General features: G+C 47.8%; 1 protein-coding gene across 1 annotated transcript in view; it reads right to left on the minus strand.

Annotated features, from left to right (window-relative positions):
• Positions 1 to 692: 692 nt before the first annotated feature.
• The window catches only part of LOC144818743 (uncharacterized), a 107814-nt gene continuing 87728 nt past the window's right edge, over positions 693 to 20778 (minus strand). The window contains exon 8 of the mRNA XM_078676446.1: positions 693 to 2094. Within this exon, the coding sequence (XP_078532572.1) occupies positions 1232 to 2094 (863 nt within the window). The 3' untranslated portion in view covers positions 693 to 1231. The remainder of the gene's footprint in view (positions 2095 to 20778) is intronic.

The raw sequence follows: 20778 nt of genomic DNA on the forward strand, positions 1-20778 counted from the left end.
CCCCCCCTGAAAGAGTGACATATCCTCACATTTCAGGATGAACCCAACAATCTACATATGAGCTACCTTACCTCCCCTCCCCAACACCCATCACTTATGGCAATAAGGCTAAATCCCTCACTTGAAATGCTTCCGCTGTGCCTATCTATATGCAGATTTCTTCCACATGACCTGGAAAAACCCTTAACTTGCAGGATATTGGCACCAAACGGAGGGGGTCTGGACCCAGGTTTTGGGCTGGTCGATAGAACCGTTGCGGAACAGGTCCTGTTCAAAATATTAGATGATCATGGTGGCACCCAAGGAAAACAATACATGGTGGGTATGGCAAGAGTGATTGTGAAGAGACATTGCCCGTAAATGAAAATCCCCGAAGCCCCCACACTGGCAAAGTGGCGAACGGAACTGATCTTGTGTGCAAAACTGGAGGAGACCATTTACAAAGTTAGAGGCTGCCTCCAGAAACATGCCAAGATTTGGGCCAAATGGTTGGGCTATTATGCACTGGGTTCTGCGTAACCGCTTTTGATTTGAGAAACATCTGGAGTGGTGTTAAATCAATTGTGTGAAATGAAGGAAGTAAATGTTTTGATGGAGTGTACAGAGTTGATTACAAAAAAAAAACACAGAAATTAGGTTTTGTATAAACATCCCTTTCTCACATCTGCACATGCAGAATCGGAAACACATTAGTAAATAATGAGTTAAATTTATTGTAAGAGGGAGCAAGTTTAAATTACATTGTTAGAGAACGGTTACATCGGGTGTTTCATGATGCTCATAATTACAACATAGATGAAGCCAAATGTTCAAAAACAAGATGAACATGAAATATTGAGTCTCTCAAGTATTACACAAATAGGTAACTGGATGAGATAGTTTATAGATATGCTTTTACACAATTAAAATTGAGCAGTCTAAAATGTGCAAATGTAGTCACTTCATTTGACAGAACTATTGGTTTACTAAAAAGTGAAAGAATAGCATTAGGTTGTAAAGCTGGCTGAATTGTGTAGAAGTATCTGCACACATCTAAGCACTATCTGTACCATAAACACACATAATGAAACACAGGTCCACAGAAGGTCCATTTAAAAAAAGTTGTAAACATTGTCACAGATGTTTCTGAAGTCATTTTCAATCATGTGGAAGACATTGCCTTGTGGGGACTTGGGTTCAAGTACCCAGAGCGAAAGTGTAATTCACACCCTAGTTCCCATAATCCATATTTTTATGGTCTCATGTTATTGTGGTTTATATTTGACAATATTCGCCAATGTGTTTTTCTGTGTGTTGTAAGATTTCTCTTTTGATTGAACGTTTTCCCGCATTCAGTACACTGATATGGTCTCTCTCCTGTGTGTGTTCTCTGATGATTGACAAGATCGCTTCTCTGATTAAAACTTTTCCCGCATTCAGTGCAATGGTAAGGTCTCTCTCCACTATGTGTTCTTTGATGATAAATGAGAGATGCTTTATAAATGAAGCCTTTGTCACATTGAGAGCATCGATATGGTCTTTGTCCAGTGTGTGTTCTCTGGTGGGCAAAAAGACTTCCCTTTCGACTGAAACTTTTCTTGCATCTAGTACACTGAAATGGCCTCTCCTTCACATGTGTTTCCAGATATGCAGGATTTTCCTTCTGAATTAAAGTTTTGTCAAATTCTGTAGATTGGCATTGCTTCATTCCCTTATGTATTTTCTGTTGTCTAACAGCGCATGTTTTCGACATGAAACCTTTATTGGTTTCCTGATATTGGTTGATGTTTTCCAGGGGGTACTGCTGAAAAGTACAATGTTTATTCAACTGATCGGTCTCACTTTCATAGAATGTAACAGCTGTTCTTTCTTTTGGATTGCAATGATATGAATCAGAATGTGTTGAATTCCTAGACCCATTTCCACACTGTGTCAAATTTCCCACTTCAAGTTCCTGGTTGATATTTGACCATCGCGGCCTCCTAGAATATGGTTGATATTCAGGGTTCATGAATGTATTTAATTTGACTTCATTTGATGACGCTGCTATTGATTCACTTGTTTCATTGCATTTTATTTCTTCATCTTTTGCTTTCCTCTGCAGGTTTGTACTACCTGAAAAACAAAATGTCATTAGTTGTCTTTTTTTACAACCAGATTTTATTGGTTTTCAAAAGCATCAGCCACAATCATGACTCTTAAGCACTTTCAATCCAGTAAATGCCATTAGTTGTCCTGTAAATCAATATTGAATAATTCCGACATTAAACTCAAAACACATTTATTTGTTAACTTTCATTAGTGTTTACTTCCGACTCAATTGATACTGTAGCAAGCAGCAACAGATCAATTTTAAAGATGTTACACAGTGTATAACAAGTATTTATTGGTTTGATCTTTAAAGTGTTGCACTGAAGTTGAGATGTGCACTAATCAAACCGAACATACACGTCAGCTAAGAGTATTGATGTAATAGGGAGAAGAGATACTAGTAGTGTAGCAAACCTCTAGGTTTCAAATTAGAAATTCTAGTAATCCCTTCATAAAATCTTCTGTTGAGTGCCACACAGTCAACAAAATGTGCCATGAGAACACAGATAATAACAGTTTCTATTGCAATGCAAATTTTCCTTCCATTTCTCCTTCAACGTAAAATCTTATGAGTTACATTATAGAATACCTACATGTTTATGCTTAAGAAATTAAATATTTTTTGAGAATTTTAGGGCGAACACTAATTTTCATTGCACTGACATTATTACCCTTTCAGGATTAGGCCACAATTCACTGATTGCTGAGCCTTTTTGGTTTTCTGTAGAAGAGTTTTAAGTTCATTCACATTATAAGTTATACTGAAGTGTACTAAAGCTACTAAATCACATTTAAGAGGGCAGTTTGTCAAGGTTTTGCTTCTGCTTGGCAACAAAGATAAGAAAAATCAAAGCTATAACTAGGCTCAACTTACATTCACCTAACAGACTTAATTGTATGGATTCTAGTACGGGACAGATGGTATGAAATGTTTGCTAATGAAAACATGATACCACATGTATGAGGTGTTTATATGTTGTATATATAAATGTGCTTGCAGTGACATTTTGATTGAAAAGTTGGGGTTCAGCTTATAAAATTAAGACACATGGCAAAAAGTCACAATTTTTGTTTGATTTGTAATAACTTCATTATTTCTAATAAGGGTATCTCTACCAATATATAATCCTGAAATTAAATTAGCAGAACTGAGGCAAAAACAAACCTAAGACATTAATACATTGCTTAAACCTATATAAGCTCCGTCTACTTTTTACATACCTCCCTGTGACTTATTTGCTATTCAGAAGACCATTTTGTTGAACCTGCTGGCATAAATTTGTGACCTCTGCAATTGATTAAGGATATGGGTCTACATCAGTGACAGCTGTGATCCAGATAATTTTGGGGATCATCATTTAGGTACTTGGTGCCTTGATCAGAAGAATTGGCATGTGTTACTCCCTAGTTATTTATTTATTTATAGTGTTCTGGCAGTCAGGAGAGGGGTCCGGCAGGGGTGCATGCTGGCCCCCTTGCAGTTTACGCTTTATATTAACAAGTAAGGAGATTTTCTCATCACAGCTGCAAAGACATCCCTAGGTCTGGCACCAAGCTGATCCTTGCACTCCTGTATGCAGATGACACGGTCCTACTAGCTAGAACCGCCGTGGGCCTCCAACAACATTTAAATGAATTTATAGTTTTTATGGACTCATTAGGCCCAACTACAAATTTTACTAAATCACACACTATGTCTATAGGCTCCTGAAAGGCTGCCAAAGTTAAGTTTTTCTGCAAGGGGGCCGAGTTAACAAAGGGCCCACTTTTCCATATCTAGAGTTACTATTTGATGAATAAGGGTCCTGGTGTGTGCAAAGAACACACAAAAAGAATGTCTAAGCAAGAGCGGCAGGGGCAACTTTGCACTTCGCAAAAAGATTAGGGTCAAAACTCCTCCCTGCCCTGCTAAAGATCTACAAAGAAAAATGTATCCCCATGGCCACATATGGGTGTGACGTCTGGGTCTACAAGGACGTGAATGGTATTCAGGGGGCTGAGAACAAATTTATGCGTAAACAACTATAAGTCCCGCCAGCAACTCCGGAATTTATTTTACGCAAGGAACTGCGGGTGGGGTATATCTTGGACCAGAAAGCAGTAGCCCCACTGTTGCGCTGGATTAGAATCTGGGCCTGTCAGATCCCAAATTATACCATCTCATAATCAGGGACTGCACCGCACTTGAGAGGACTCTACACATTCCTTGGCTAAAATATATAATGGAACAGACAAAATGGCTTGCTGTCCCGACCTGTACCTGAGCCCTGGGCCAAGTTGCCATCAGAGATATTAAACACCAGTTTCTGGACAAACGACAGTGGGCTCGGGGAAGAGAAGTAGTTAGCCAAGCCCTCAGTCTGAAGGTTTGCCACACTGAGCCTGAGCCAACAGTTACAACCGTATCTACTTTCTCTTAGCAAAGCATATCAACGCTTTGTGCTGACTCAAATTCCGTTTGAATTTGGTCTCCTGGCTATTGACATTTCCTCAAGGATTTGCGAAACCTGGGACACTAAAACCCTGCCCATGTGACAATTTCTCAGTGCAAGACACCCTACATTTAGTCTTTTTTTGTGACTACTATGACCCCTTGCGTAGAAAGTACATACTTCCGCTGCTCAGAGATTGTCAATTTGCCCAAATCGGCCCGGCACTCTTATATCTGCAAATGTTATCTTCTCCCGTGGTCTGCTTTTGGGTGGCGGGATTCCTAACAGGGGTCATTAGGCACAGGAAAAAGTTGTTGTTGCCGTAGCCAGCCTGCCTCTCAAGGTTGTGCTAAGGGCCTTATTACACGACATTATGCGCACTTTATGATATAATATCTATAGCACCTGGTTTGATGCTTAGTACTGTTGCACTTTACATGATGAATACCTCGTGGCATAAAACATGATCCCAGAAACAATAAAGCTGGTCGTTTTTTATTGACCTGTAAAGCTGTTTTTTAATCTATTTATTTACAGGACTTAAGTTTTACTTACAGAATGTACCCTGATGAAATGTGTCCTTTTTAAAATGGCTTGCTTTTATGGCTCTTAGTTACCGAATAAAGTACCTTTTGACTTGACTTGACTAGTGTTCTGGCACTAAAGAAGCTACTGAGATGCAAAACCATAAAAGGAGGGAATAGCCTAGTTGGTGGGAGAGGTGGGTTTTCAGCGTTTTAGTAAAACTGAGCAGAGTCACGGCCCAAAAAAGGAGAGGACAGGGGAGATCAAAGCATTAACTGTAATCACTGGGAGGCATTTACCTCCCAGGAGTTCCCAGTAATAGTTTAAGAAAGATGGTTCAGAAGAGTGTAGACAGTACAGTTCTAGCCTAGGCAAGATGGAGAGGACCCATACATGCTTTGTGACAAAGATAAAGGGCTTTCAATAGGCACCTTTTTAGCTCTCGTTGAGCCAGCGCATGCGCTGCTCTGCGAGAAATTTAGTAAACAGGCTTTTAAAAGTGCTACCAGAGGTTTTTCCTGGCCTCAAGCTTGTGTGCACAGGGGTTTCTGTCAAGGCTCATTAAGCCTTGCGTGCCTCTCTCCGCGCTTCAATTCCCTCTCCCTCCCCAGATCGCGTCACTCTGCTGGCCTCCACTCCCCCCCCCCCCGCCTCTCTATACTGCAGCAGGCCGTAGCGCGCGCGCATTATCGAATGACCCTCAGCTCCCCAGACCCCCCTTTACTCATCTTTTCACCTCTCTTTACCTCCTCACATTCATCCCCGCTCAGTTATTTCCGTTCCTTTCCTTCCTTCTCGGGTCTCCCCCTTCATCTCACTCCTGCTCCCTGTTTTTTTTTTACACCCCTCCTCCTTCCCTCACAGCAGTAATGTACTGGAAGATTGGAAGTCTGTGCACAGAAGGGTAACTGAGAAGCCGCCTTAATGCTACAGGGAGGGGCTAACTTCAGCACAGCATGCAGCTTCTACTTTTCTGGTACGTTCATCTCATTAAGTCGGACCAACTACGGAAGCATTCTTTCAAAATGTTAAGCTTTTTTTAAAAATTCCTGTCCTCACTCAATGTATTTTAATTTTTTAAAGCGCTTAGAAACTGCAGGACTGTACAAAGCGCTATTAGTAGTTCCACCAAGAAGTTCCCTTGCACGGACTTTGACAGTGCTCTGCGTGAACATCCAGCACACGTACCTAAACGTGAAAACGCATCCTGTCCTGAACACAACAAATGCTGGTGCAAACAGCGGGCACAACTGCCCTTTCAATGCCAGTCCGCGAGGCATGTACCACTCTGCCCCCTTCACAAACGATGCATTTTCATAACATGAAACACGCGTCTATAGCTTGGCCCTGACAAAGGTCAGTATATTGTGAGCGCTCGTGCCTTAAACCTCAACTGAGGGGCAGTTTGCGCTCCATTTGTACCCTGTGGGTGTGCGAGAAACAGACTTAACTTGTACTTCACAGCTCCTCACACTACCACACACTGTATCAGGCATATACCACAGGGCTGTGCTGAAGAGGTCACAGGGGCAGCTGCAGGCACGGCTTGCACTAGTGTGTGTTAATCCCTGAACCTGTCCAGTGCGCCTTGAAGCACTTGCGTTCCAGGGTTCGTTCACTTCATCTTTCCAGATTCTTTATATCGAAGCCCCACATGTCGTGGGGATAATTGAGGAATCGTGGCCTCCTTCTTCGCTTTGATTCGGTCTCCAGCACAGCTCGCTGTCCATTCATCCATACATGTACCCATTCATGTATCCATTCATCCATTGACTTATCCCGTGCTGTCCAGTTGTTTATTCTTGTGCCCCAGATGCAAGCATTCAGGACAGAGAGAGGCTTGAGGCGAGGTGCAGCTCAGAGAGAGACATAGAAATGAAATGAAATGAAGAAAGTTCTTAATAAAGCGCACTGCGACCGAGCGGCTTCCTGGCGCTGAAGGTAAAGAGCTAAAGAGTAGGTATTGCCGAAGGAGATCAGCTAGAGTACGCTATGAAAAACAAATGAGTCTTGAGAGCTTTGCTGAATTGGGAGTAGACTGGTATAGATCTGATCGACAGAGGGAGGGTGTTCCAAAAACGGGGAGCTAGTACAGAGAATCTAGTGCCTCCAGTTTTAGATCTACGGAACCGTGGAACAGTGAGGAGAGATTGATTGGAGGAACGAAGGGCACGTTTAGGAGTATAGGGGATAATACGAGAATTGATGAAGGCCGGGTCAGTGCAGGTACGAGCCATGAAGGCCAGGCAGCCCATCTTAAAGAGGGATCTCTGGCAGATGGGAAGCCAGTGGAGGGATTTCAAAATAGGAGTGATGTGGGAGGACTTGGGAAGGTGATAAATTAGACGGGCGGCCTGATTCTGTATAGCCTGCAGGCGACGTAGTTCGTAGGCCGGGATGCCCACATACAGGCTATTCCCGTAATCAAGACGGGAAAGAATCATTGCCAAAATAATAAGTTTGAGGGCATCAGAGGAAAAGAAGCGGGACACTTTCCGGATAATCCGGAGAGAGAGGAACAGGAAGAAACAACTGAGCTAATCTGGGCATGCATGGAGAGGTCCCGACTGACTTTAATACCCAAGGTCTTTGTGGAGGCAGCCGGTACGGGCGGGAGGCTGAAGATGGAAGGCCAAAAGGCGGCCGACCACGGGGAGATGGTAGGGCCAGTCAGGACCAACTCTGTCTTGTCCAGATTAAGCTTGAGTTGGTTACGGTTCATCCACTCCGAGATGAAAACTAAAATGGAGTGGAATTTAGGAAGGGAGTGCAGAGGAGAAGAGAGATCAAAAACTAACTGGAGGTCATCTGCATAGTTATATACGGAGACCCCCATGTGAAGGAGAGAAAGAATAAGGGGACGGATATAAAGATTGAAAAGAAGAGGCGACAGGGAGGAACCTTGGGGGACCCCGCAAGGAACCAAGCGGGTTGGGGCGGTATAGCCAGAGAGATGGACCGCCTGAGTCCGTTCTTTGAGAAAAGAGGCGAGCCAAGAGAGGGCGGTGCCCCGAACGCCCGCCGCGCAGACATGGCCGAGGAGGATGGAATGGTCGACCGTGTCAAACGCAGCGGACAGATCAAGGAGCACCAAGGCTTGAGGTAAGTTGGAGTCTGCCTTACTCTTTAGCTCGTCTAGAACAGACAGGACCACTGACTCGGTAGAATGGGCGGGGCGAAAACCCACTTGGTGGGAGGCCAAGAGATGATTATCCTCAATGAAGGAAGAGAGACAGGATGTAATATAGCTCTCCAAGATCTTCCCCAGGTAAGGGAGAAGGGAAATGGGTCTGAAGTTGGAGGAAGAGAGTGGTCTGAACCAGGCTTTTTTAAGATGGGGCGAACTATAGCTGATTTAAAGAATTTTGGAACTAAACCTGAGGAGATAGAGGCGTTAAGGAGGGAAAGAGGGGGGTGGGGGCAGTGAGTGAAAAGTTCTCTCAGAATGCAAGCTGGAGCACAGTCAGCCGGAGAGCCTGACTTCACTTTCTGAAGTAGAGCCAGAAAAGAGTTCAGAGGGATAGGTGGAAACTGATCGAGAGAAGGGAAAGACAGAGGAGGGGTCACAGGAGGAGAAAGAGGTGGCGAGGGTGCTAACGGAATATCGGATTTAATCTTCGCGATCTTCTCTAGAAAGAAGTCGTTCAGAGACAGACAGAGAGCATGGGAAGGGATAAGATTAGGGTTGACCCTATCCGAAGCAACTAAGTTGCGAACTATGGAGAAAATCTCTTTGGGCTTATTGGCTGACAAAGATATTCTCTCCGAGAAGTAGGTGGTTTTGGCTAACAGGATGGCCTTCTTATAATTAGCCAGAAGAAGCTTGTATTTGGTTTGCAAGAAGGGGCAATAGTTGCGTCTCCAGTGGCGTTCGGAACGCCTAAGATCCAATTTAAGAATTTTCAGCTCGTCTGTGAACCATTTTTGGGCGTCATGGGGCGGCAGGTCTTGACTTTCCTAAGGGGGGCCATCCGGTCGCAGGAGGTTGACAGCCAGTGATCAAGGGAAAGAGTACATAGGTCGGGGGAAGAAGTAGTGAGAGAGACACAGAGGGAGTTGAGGTCAACCCGATTCCAATTACGAGCTGTAACATTCTTGGGCAGGGGGGTTTCTCTTGTGCTCCGAGCTCAATAGGGAATTAAATCAAAAAGTGATCAGACCAGGTGCAAGGAAGGACTGTGGGGGGGGGGGGGAGGATAGTACAACTAGCTGACCATATTTGATCTAAAATATGGCCATGAATGTGGGTGGGGGAGTGAAGGTGAGGAAGAAAATTAAGACACTGAAGAGTGGCCGTGAAGTCCTTGGAGGACAAGTCCTCCCTGGGGTCGCCTGGCCAATAGTTAAAGTCTCCCAAAAGGAGCACAGAAGAATTATTGACCACAAGCGTAGCCAGTAGTTCTTGCAAGGTGGGTACAAAGAAGGGCATGTTCTGAGGGGGACGATACATAAGGACTATTGTAAGGGGGGGCCAAAAGGTTAATGGAGCGGGCAACTAAAAAGTCGACGCCAAGTATGGGAGGGTAGGAAAGAAGCTGAAACTGAAGATTAGAACAAGTGATCATCGCCACACCCCCACCGGCTTTACCAGCTGGTCGGTCCGCCCGAAGGGCGTAGTAAGAGTCGGGGAGGGCGGACAGAAGATCAGGGAGGGAGTCAACCGAGAACCAAGTCTCTGTGAGAAACAGAAACTCAGGGGTATCGGTGTCTAATAAATTAGGCCTTGTCAGTCAGTGCGCTTTACACAGTGCCTTGGATGTGTTGCACTCTCTCTGCTCTCCCAGGTGCCTTGTCGGCCTCCTGCGCATACGGTGCCTGGCACTGCTGCCGGGCTCTCCAGTTACAGAGAGCTGTGCCCCAATCAGTGCCTAGGGGAGTCCCAGGTGGCCCACACAGAGGTCAGGGTGGTCTGAAGTGGCCAAGAGATGTCATGGCCCCCAGGGGCCACAGGTACCAGGTCAGCAACTTCACCTGCCGTGTCCCCCTACTGCCCCCTTTCTGGCAGCACCAAGCCGTGGCTGTCCCTCACCTTCCATGAGGTGCGGTTCTCGTCTGTCCGCCCTTAGCTTTATTCACCCTATGTTCTCGCAGCCCCCCTCCTGCCCTCGGTTACTAGCCTGTTCACAGCCCCTCCTCCACTCTCACCTCTCCTCGAACTCTTCCCCCTCTGCCGACCTTAACACCCGCTGATACGTGCTCTCCTACCTGCAGCGCCTCGGCTGCCTCTTCAGGCCTAGGTGTCCCTTCCCCGCCTCCACACCTCCCCCTCTCATCAGAGGGCGCTGCACACCCCGGATCCACGTTCAACAAACTTATTTTTACCATCGCCCATATTCCAGTAACTCCTTATTCACCGTCTTCCCACCGCTTATCCACTCACCCGCCATTCACCCCTTTCCTGCCCATTCACCGCCCTCCTGCCCATGCACCGCTGTCCTGCAGAGTCACCCCTCTCCCCCATTCACCCCGCTCATCCACATTCACTCCTTTCCTGTCCATTTCAGTGCTCCTGTCCATTCTCTGCTCTCTTGCTCATTCACCACCGCCTGCCCATTCACCGCTCTCCTGCCCATTCACCCCTCTCCTGCCCATCACTGCTCTCCTGCCCATTCACTTCTCTCTTGCCCGTTCACCCCTCTCCTGCCAGTAAACACTTTCCTGCCCATTCATCACACCCCTGCCCAACACCGGTCTCCTGCCCATCCACCCCTCTCAAACCAGTAAACCCTCTCCTGCTCATTCACTGCCCTCCGCCCCATTCATCCCACTCCTGCCCATTCACCTCTCTCCCACCAGTAAACTTTCTCCTGCCCATTCACTGCTCCCCTGGCCATCACCGCTCTCCTGCCCATTCACTGCTCTCCTACTCAGTCACCCACTCCTGCCCATTCACTCCCTCCTGCCCATTCACTGCTCTCCTGCCCATTCAACCTTCTCCTGCCCATTCAACCCTCTCCTGCCCATTCAACCCTCTCCTGCCAGTAAACCCTCTCCTGCCAGTAAACCCTCTCCTGCCCACTCACAAACTCTCTTGACCATTCACCCCTCTCCTGCCCAGTCACCCCTTTCCTGCCCAGTCATCCCTCTCCTGCCCAGTCACCCCTCTCCTGCCCAGTCACCCCTCTCCTGCCCAGTCACTGCACTCTTGCCCATTCACCCCCTCCTGCCCATTCACCCCTTCCTACCCATTCACCTCTTTTGCCCATTCGCCACTCACCTGCCCATTCGCCACTCACCTGCCCATTTACCTCTCTCATGCCATTCACTGCTCTCCTGCCCATTCACCACCCCCCTGCCCATTTACCTCTCTCCTGCTCATTTACTTCTCTCCTGCCATGTCACCCCTCTCCTGCCCACCCACCTCTCTCCTGCCTATTCACTACTCTCCTGCCCCTCCAACCAGTAAACGCTTTCCTGCCCAACACCGCTTTCCTGCCCATCCACCCCTCTCAAACCAGTAAACCCTCTCCTGCTCATTCACCGCCCTCCGCCCAATTCATCCCTCTCCTGCCGATTCACCCCTCTCCCACCAGTAAACCCTCTCCTGCCCATTCACTGCTCTCCTGCCCATCACTGCTCTCCTGCCCATCACCGCTCTCCTGCCCAGCACCGCTCTCCTGCCCAGCACCGCTCTCCTGCCCAGCACCGCTCTCCTGCCCATCCACCCCTCTCAAACCAGTAAACCCTCTCCTGCTCATTCACCACCCTCCGCCCCATTCATCCCTCTCCTGCCCATTCACCTCTCTCCCACCAGTAAACTTTCTCCTGCCCATTCACTGCTCTCCTGCCCATTCACTGCTCTCCTACTCAGTCACCCACTCCTGCCCATTCACTGCTCTCCTGCCCATTCAACCCTCTCCTGCCCATTCAACCTTCTCCTGCCCATTCAACCTTCTCCTGCCCATTCAACCTTCTCCTGCCCATTCAACCTTCTCCTGCCCATTCAACCCTCTCCAGCCAGTAAACCCTCTCCTGCCGACTCACAAACTCTCTTGACCATTCACCCCTCTCCTGCCCAGTCACCCCTTTCCTGCCCAGTCACCCCTCTCCTGCCCAGTCACCCGTCTCCTGCCCAGTCCCCCATTTCCTGCCCATTCACTGCACTCTTGCCCATTCACCCCCTCCTGCCCATTCACCTCTCTTGCCCATTCGCCACTCACCTGCCCATTCGCCACTCACCTGCCCATTTACCTCTCTCATGCCATTCACTGCTCTCCTGCCCATTCACCACCCCCCTGCCCATTTACCCCTCTCCTGCTCATTTACTTCTCTCCTGCCATGTCACCCCTCTCCTGCCCACCCCCACCCCTCTCCTGCCCACCCCCACCTCTCTCCTGCCTATTCACTACTCTCCTGCCTATTCACTACTCTCCTGCCCATTCACGCCTCTCCTGCCCATTCACGCCTCTCCTGCCCATTCACGCCTCTCCTGCCCATTCACGCCTCTCCTGCCCATTCACGCCTCTCCTGCCCATTCACGCCTCTCCTGCCCATTCACGCCTCTCCTGCCCATTCACGCCTCTCCTGCCCATTCACGCCTCTCTTACCCACTCACCTCTCTCCTGCTCATTCACTCCACCCCTGCCCATTCACTGCTTTCCTGCTCATTCGCGCCCCTCCTACCAGTAAACGCTTTCCTGCCCAACACCGCTTTCCTGCCCATCCACCCCTCTCAAACCAGTAAACCCTCTCCTGCTCATTCACCGCCCCATTCATCCCTCTCCTGCCCATTCACCTCTCTCCCACCAGTAAACCCTCTCCTGCCCATCACCTCTCTCCTGCCCAGCACCGCTCTCCTGCCCAGCACCGCTCTCCTGCCCAGCACCGCTCTCCTGCCCAGCACCGCTCTCCTGCCCAGCACCGCTCTCCTGCCCAGCACCGCTCTCCTGCCCAGTCACCCCCCCCGCCCATTCACCGCTCTCCTTCCCATCACCGCCTCTCCTGCCCATTCAACCCTCTCCTGCTCATTCACAAACTCTCTTGACCATTCACCCCTCTCCTGCCCAGTCACCCCTCTCCTGCCCAGTCACCCCTCTCCTGCCCATTCACCCATTTCCTGCCCATTCACCCATTTCCTGCCCATTCACCTCTCTTGCCCGTTTACCCCTCTCCTGCTCATTTACTGCTCTTCTGCCATGTCACCCCTCTTCTGCCCCCCACCTCTCTCCTGCCTATTCACTGCTCTCCTGCCCATTCACTGCTCTCCTGCCCATTCACTGCTCTCCCGACCACTCACCGCACTCCCGACCACTCACCGCACTCCCGCCCACTCACCGCACTCCCGCCCACTCACCGCACTCCCGCCCACTCGCCCACTCACCGCACTCCTGCCCACTCACCGCACTCCCGCCCACTCACTCACCTCTCTCCCGCCCACTCACCGCACTCCCGCCCACTCACCGCACTCCCGCCCACTCACCGCACTCCCGCCCACTCACGCCTCTCCCGCCCACTCACGCCTCTCCCGCCTCTCCCGCCCACTCACGCCTCTCCCGCCCACTCACCGCACTCCCGCCCACTCACCGCACTCCCGCCCACTCACCGCACTCCCGCCCACTCACCGCACTCCCGCCCACTCACCGCACTCCCGCCCACTCACCGCACTCCCGCCCACTCACCGCACTCCCACCCACTCACCGCACTCCCGCCCACTCACCGCACTCCCGCCCACTCACCGCACTCCCGCCCACTCACTCACCTCTCTCCCGCCCACTCACCGCACTCCCGCCCACTCACCGCACTCCCGCCCACTCACGCCTCTCCCGCCCACTCACGCCTCTCCCGCCCACTCACGCCTCTCTCCCGCCCACTCGCCTCTCTCCCGCCCACTCGCCTCTCTCCCGCCCACTCACCGCACTCCCGCCCACTCACCGCACTCCCGCCCACTCACCGCACTCCCGCCCACTCACCGCACTCCCGCCCACTCACCGCACTCCCGCCCACTCACCGCACTCCCGCCCACTCACCGCACTCCCGCCCACTCACCGCACTCCCGCCCACTCACCGCACTCCCTCCCACTCACCGCACTCCCTCCCACTCACCGCACTCCCGCCCACTCACCGCATTCCCGCCCATTACGCCTCTCCTGCCCATTCACGCCTCTCCTGCCCATTCACGCCTCTCCTGCCCATTCACGCCTCTCCTGCCCATTCACGCCTCTCCTGCCCATTCACGCCTCTCCTGCCCATTCACGCCTCTCCAGCCCATTCATGCCTCTCCTGCCCATTCACGCCTCTCCAGCCCATTCACGCCACTCCAGCCCATTCACGCCACTCCAGCCCATTCACGCCACTCCAGCCCATTCACGCCACTCCAGCCCATTCACGCCACTCCAGCCCATTCACGCCACTCCAGCCCATTCACGCCACTCCAGCCCATTCATGCCACTCCAGCCCACTCACCTCTCTCCCGCCCATACACCTCTCTCCTGCCCAGTCACGTTCTCTTGCCCATTTACCGCTCTCCTGCACATTCACATCCCCTGTCCATCCACCACTCTCCCGCCATTCATTGCATTGATATAAATTTCACAAGAGTGCTATAGTGATAGAGGTCTTTGGCTCCCCTATAGTTCAGGTTACCACAAACAACACAAAGTGCTGCTGTATGTTGCTGTGGTGATACCACGCCCTATAAATATTGATGCTGCTGAGTGCAGTAGGTGCTGCATGGAGTATTACCACATAACTTAGAGCTCCGCATCTTAAAAGAAAGGATAACAATATAGTGTTTTTCCATGTGCAAATTCAACCAAGACTTTACCCAGTTCTACCTCGTGAAAAACATGTGTGCAAACCCCCACTGATCTTGGAATCCTCACGCGGGCACACACCGTCTACACCTCACTTGGGATTCTGCAGCTCTTTGAAGGAGGGACAACGTTTTTAATATGAGGTGAGGTTGCTTGGGTCCAGGCTACAACAGTTGCAAAAAGACACCCTGACAGTCTTGCACTCCAGATGTTGAGGTACAACTCAACAATACTGTCCAAAAATTTGAACCATCCTGAGTAACATTTGATTCTGAGGGTTCGGAGATTTCCAACCTCTCCACAAACCAGTTTGCGCACAGGTCAGAATTCTGAGATGGGTCCTGTTGACCACACCTGGTAGTTAGTAGGTGCATCAAAAAACCTCACACATCATTAAATATTGGCAGGTCAAACCTAACGAAATTTAGCAGGGGAAAGTGTACGTTATTTACTGTACAATCCAGATTTTTGGTCCATAGGCACCAACATAGGTATGTTATTCAGCAGACATCTCATAATAGTTAACAAAGCAAATAGTTCTATTTAAACACTTATAACGCGCCAAAGGCGAGACCTTTTGGCTATGCCAATGCTTGTTCATAGAGGTAGGTAGTGTACGGATGCTAAGTGGGATGATGTGGGAGTTTTCTTGCTCAAGCTAAGAGTAAAACATGCAGACACATTCTGTATACGCTGGAAACTGTTCATAAGCTAGTTGGGCAAACTGAGATAGAGAAAGATAAAATAATCCAATAAAGAACAAATTAGTGATTGCATACCAATCTTCCTATGGTATGAAAACATGCAGCATAAAGAAACAGGTGCTGGATGACTTATCTTGGCGAATTGTAAATTAAAGTTGTGAATCAAATATAATATTAATAATAATAGGATAATAATAGCACTAGGGTGCTGAAACTGTGAACACTACGTCAACCAGACTGAAGGGGAGCTCACTGTAAACAAAAAAGCCATCTCTTTAATTTCTTTCAGAATAGAAGGCGCTTGTCGAATGACTGCAGGGAGGGAATTAAATGCTTTAGGAGCTAAATGACCAAAAGAAATGCCTCCCACCTTTGCCAGTTTACATTTTGGAACAATAGCCAGTTTGGCAAATGCTGCGCTCAGGTTTCTAGTGGGCACATAAGAATTCATCATCGGCTGAAGGTAGTGAGGACAATGGGAGGAAAGAGCATTAAAGCAATAGCAAAGAGCTTTAAAACAGACTCTATGCCTTATCGGGAGCAGGTGAAATGTCCACAACGCAGGTCTCGTGGGAGCAAGCCTAGGGAGCTGTAACACTGCCCAAGCCGCTGCATTCTGGACCTGTTGCAAACTATTAAGGTGGGTCTTGGCCACGTCCAGATATAAAATATTGCAATGATCCAGTCTGGATATCACCAGTGCTTGGACCACAACCTTCTGGGCTGCCTCTGGAAGGAAATGGAGGATTTCCCTCAGGGATCTCAATATCCCTAAACATGTTCCAGCAAGGGCTGTGATCTTAGCATCAAAGGATAACTTGGCATCAAACCAGATGCCTAGGTTTTTTACCTTATCCTTGAGTGGTGTATGAAATAATAGAAAACCCATACCACTCGATGAACTCTGCTAAATGCCGGACATGCACATTAAAATGTGTTGAGATAAGTGATGAGTCCTGTGGGACTCCCTGCTGCAGAGGGAGCACCTTGGATATGGTTGGTTTCTGAGAGACCTGAAAGGTGCGTCCTGAAAGGAATGAAGATAGCCAACACAACGCAGTGCCACTGATTCCACAATTCCTGAGCCTTTGCAACAGAATATTATGTGACACTGTATCAAAGGCTTCATAAAAGGGGGTGGTGATGGACAGAGTATCTGAATTCAGCAGAACACTCCTACCCATGTCAAAAGATCAGGGCTTGATCCATCACCGTTTTTTAGCTCACTGCACCATCCCAGCTCAGAACCTGGCTACATGCAAATTAGTCTGACCCTGGCCCAGTGCATCATGGGAACAGGGCAGACCAAACTACCCAGCCAATTCTTTACTGGAAAGGAAACAAGCTTCCGGGGACCGGTTTCTGGCATTGCAGCCGTCGTCGGCCAGGCTTGCTTGAATCCTAATTGTGCAGTGAGCAAGGGACTCATGTCTGAGCATACCCTGCCACACCTGTAGTGGCCAAAACGATTCATAAAATGGGGTGGTGATGGACAGAGTATCTGAATTAAGCAGAACACTCCTACCCATGTCAAAAGATCAGGGCTTGAGCCATCACCGTTTTTTAGCTCACTGCACCATCCCAGCTCAGAAAAAACGGTGATGGATCAAGCCCTGATCTTTTGACTGGGTAGGAGTGTTCTGCTTAATTCAAATACTCTGTCCATCACCACCCCCTTTATGAATCGTTTTGGCCACCACAAGTGTGGAAGGGTATACTCAGATGTGAGTCCCTTGCTCACTGCACCATCAGGATTCAAGCAAGCCGGGCCGAAGACGGCTGTAATGCCAGAAACCGGTCCCCGGAAGCTTGTTTCCTTTCCAGTAAAGAATTGGCTTGGTAGTTTGGTCTGCCCTGTTCCCATGATGCACTGGGCCAGGGTCAGACTAATTTGCATGTAGCCAGGTTTTGAGCTGGGATGGTGCAGTGAGCTAAAAAACGGTGATGGATCAAGCCCTGATCTTTTGACTGGGTAGGAGTGTTCTGCTTAATTCAGATACTCTGTCCATCACCACCCCCTTTATGAACTGTATCAAAGGCGGCACTGAGATCCAGCATCAGAATAGTCACAGTATTCTTCTCATCAATAATTAGCTGGGCTGATTAAGAAACCGATAAAAGGGCGGACTTGCTGCTATGTAGAGGACGAAAACCTGATTGGGTCCCATGCAATAGGTTTTTTGGCCTCCAGAAAGTCAGACAACTGCCTACTCATATACTTCTCTGCAATTTTTGCACATTGAGGTAGCAATGACATGGGCTGATATGCTCCACTTTAGATGGATCCAGTAGTGTTTTTTTTAAGATGATGTACCACCATGGCATGCTTCCATTGCCGGAAGCCAGGGATAGATTAATAAGTTGCCAAAGAGCCGGGTAAATTGTTTTACTTCCCTGCTCCAAAATGGCATGAAAGATGAGGCCGTCTGGAGACCCCGATTGAATGATGGAGCAAAGAGACGCAAGTTTCTCAATTTGAATGGGACAAATATTCTGAAACTTAAGACTGTCGCCATTTGGATCAAACCAAGTCTTTAATAGGTGATGTTTTCTGGCTTCTGCAGAAAAGGAGGTGTTGATATTTCCAACATTTTCAGAGAAGGATGATAAAGCATCACAGCTCTCAACTGAAGGACAATAAGAAGGTACAACAGCTGTTAAGGATGTGAGGGATTTGATGCTCTGACAGATGGCACGTGAGGAATTGTTAGAGGAAGAGATTTCCTTAAAGTAACTACTCTCTGGGTGACTGTTTAAGGTGAATATGATATATTTTCAAGGCAGTCTTATATATGTCTATTTATACACAAAGAAAACTCCTCCAACCGGACACATAATCTTGTGAAAAAGTGACTCATGGGAAAATCAATTTTTCTTACTTCCCTTTTATAAGAATTTTATTTATTCATATACGTCACTATGTCCAATTTATAAAAAACACACCGACTGCCCATCAACTGCCACCATCACACCCAAGCATTGTTTTAATTTAAAATTTGTCTGTCTATCATTGTCTACCACTGTAGGTGTTCAAATGAAAAACACCAAGGAATGAGTGAAAGGACGACCCCTTGTAAGCCCTGATGAAGTTGCGCAATTATATAGCAACGAAACATGTTGGCAATTGAACAATAGGTTGGTTACAACTGAAACCAATTTTAGTTTGATAGGCTTGCGGACCAGAATAAAGGTCAGAGTGGCTATGCAAACCTCTCAATTTTATCGATGAGAATCACATTTTTGTGTTTTTTTCACTTGGGGTGTATGTTTGTGTGGATATGTGCACAGATGGGAGCTATTATTTATGTGTCCTAATTAGTGAAATGATGTGTTGATTTCACTATTTGTTTCTTTCCTTTCCTCTTCTTTTCACGGGTGAGAGAGAGCTACCGATGATGATAAGTGGGTAAACTGGTAATCAACAGCCAGTAACCCCTTGTGGCGGTTCTTCCGTGAGGTGCTCTCTCCCGCTTCTCACATTTTTTCACTTGACGGAATGTGGGGTGTGATGGTGGCAGTTGATGGGCAGTCGGTGTGTTTTTTATAAATTGGACACAGTGACGTATATGAATAAATAAAATTCTTATAAAAGGGAAGTAAGAAAAATAGATTTTCCCATGAGTCACTTTTTCACAAGATTATGTGTCCGGTTGGAGAAGTCTTCTTTGTGTATAAATAGGCTTTGAGTGGGGGACAGCCTCCTCCTTCCTTCCCCCTGTGCTCCAAGTGAATTGAAGTCTTATATATGTCTCTGCTACCTTCATTTTGGGTTCTGTGTCAGAGATGTTCCAGCATCTTAGATTCCTTTTTAAGAGCCAGAAGTTTAGCAGAGAACCATGAAGCAGATGGTTTACTTCCATGGACAACTCGTTTTGGAATGGTGGCAATCTGATGTAATGCGCCCTTAAGCCAGTCATCAAATTGCCTGCTGTCTTTGTCAGCACAGTTTTCAAAGACCCGATAGTTGTTGCTGAGAGCCCGATTGAGTCTATTAGAAGTCACTTTTGACCAACTCCGTACCCAAATGGAAGATGGACTGCAGTTCCCAGATGCCCTAATGCAGGATATCTTAATGGGAATAGCCAAATGATCTGACCAAATCAGGGAAAGGGAGGCAGAGTTTTAGTACAGGCCATATTAGTGAACACTGGGTCCAGCATGTGTCCCAATCTAGCCGTAGGGGCAAAGACGCACTGAGTGAGCGGAAGAATCTCTATTTCCTCAACTAGCACGTTTGCAGCCGGACACCCTATATAGTCCACAGGGCTCTCCGCACTCTGGGAGACACCGATTTTGTATACACTTTTTAAGAAAGCAGTACGAAAGACAATCAGGACCCTTTCACTAGTTGAGGATAAAGCTGCATTTGCAAAACGGAGCCATGCATGGATGACCATCAATAGCTATAAAACACTCGGTCCTCAAACATACTTCGGTCTGGGGTATGCAAGGTGCATAAAAGAAAGATTTCTCAAACACTGGCTAGGGAAGCTGCCATCTATCCTGCACCTTCTACCATGGGGGCACCTTCAACTGACTGTCGTCTATGCAGGAATGGAACGGAGGACATGGCCCACCTGATATGCACCTCCTTGCATCTAAAGCAAGAAAGGGCTAGGCTATTTAAATCACAATTCAACATCTGCAGGATTCAGACACGACAGCAAGCAGTGACTGCGTGTTTTAATGCCAACGACCCGCAGTTGAACTGTAAATTTGTGAAGACATGGTAGACATCAAAATGGCAGAAGCAAGTGCATCAAGGACTTCTACGACTAGTTGAAAAGAAAGAACAATACATTTTAAAGTTAAACAGTTCAAAATACTACTGCTCCTCCATTTTTTCTACAATCACCAGGTGAACCACTAATGTTGTGGTATAAATGGAAAAATGTTTCCTTAACTATGTTAAAGTTTGTCCTAGTAGTATGTCTATGGACAAAAAGGTTGCCCTGGTAAGAGAGTAGAAGGTCAAGAAAAGAAGTTTATGAGAGTCTGCCTGAACTAGAAGTGGATGTGGCACACAATTTGAACAATCTTGAGCTTTGCATTAAGAAACTTGACATTCATCATTTGCCTAAAATAAGTATAATTTCGGAGAGGTTTCACTTTGGCAACAGTTTCCCCGAAGAGGAGAGTGTTGAGCAATATAAGTTAAGGCTCTACAAAAATTGGCGTCCACTTTTAAATTTGGGTTTCTGGGTGATAAGCGTGTCAAAATGTATTTGTAAAATATTGTTTTCCCTCGGTATTAAGTCCTCTTGTTAGTTGATTTCCTAATTAAGTCTTAGTTTC

This window comes from Lissotriton helveticus, chromosome 2_1 (assembly GCF_964261635.1).
Source record: "Lissotriton helveticus chromosome 2_1, aLisHel1.1, whole genome shotgun sequence".
Lineage (NCBI taxonomy): Eukaryota > Metazoa > Chordata > Amphibia > Caudata > Salamandridae > Lissotriton > Lissotriton helveticus.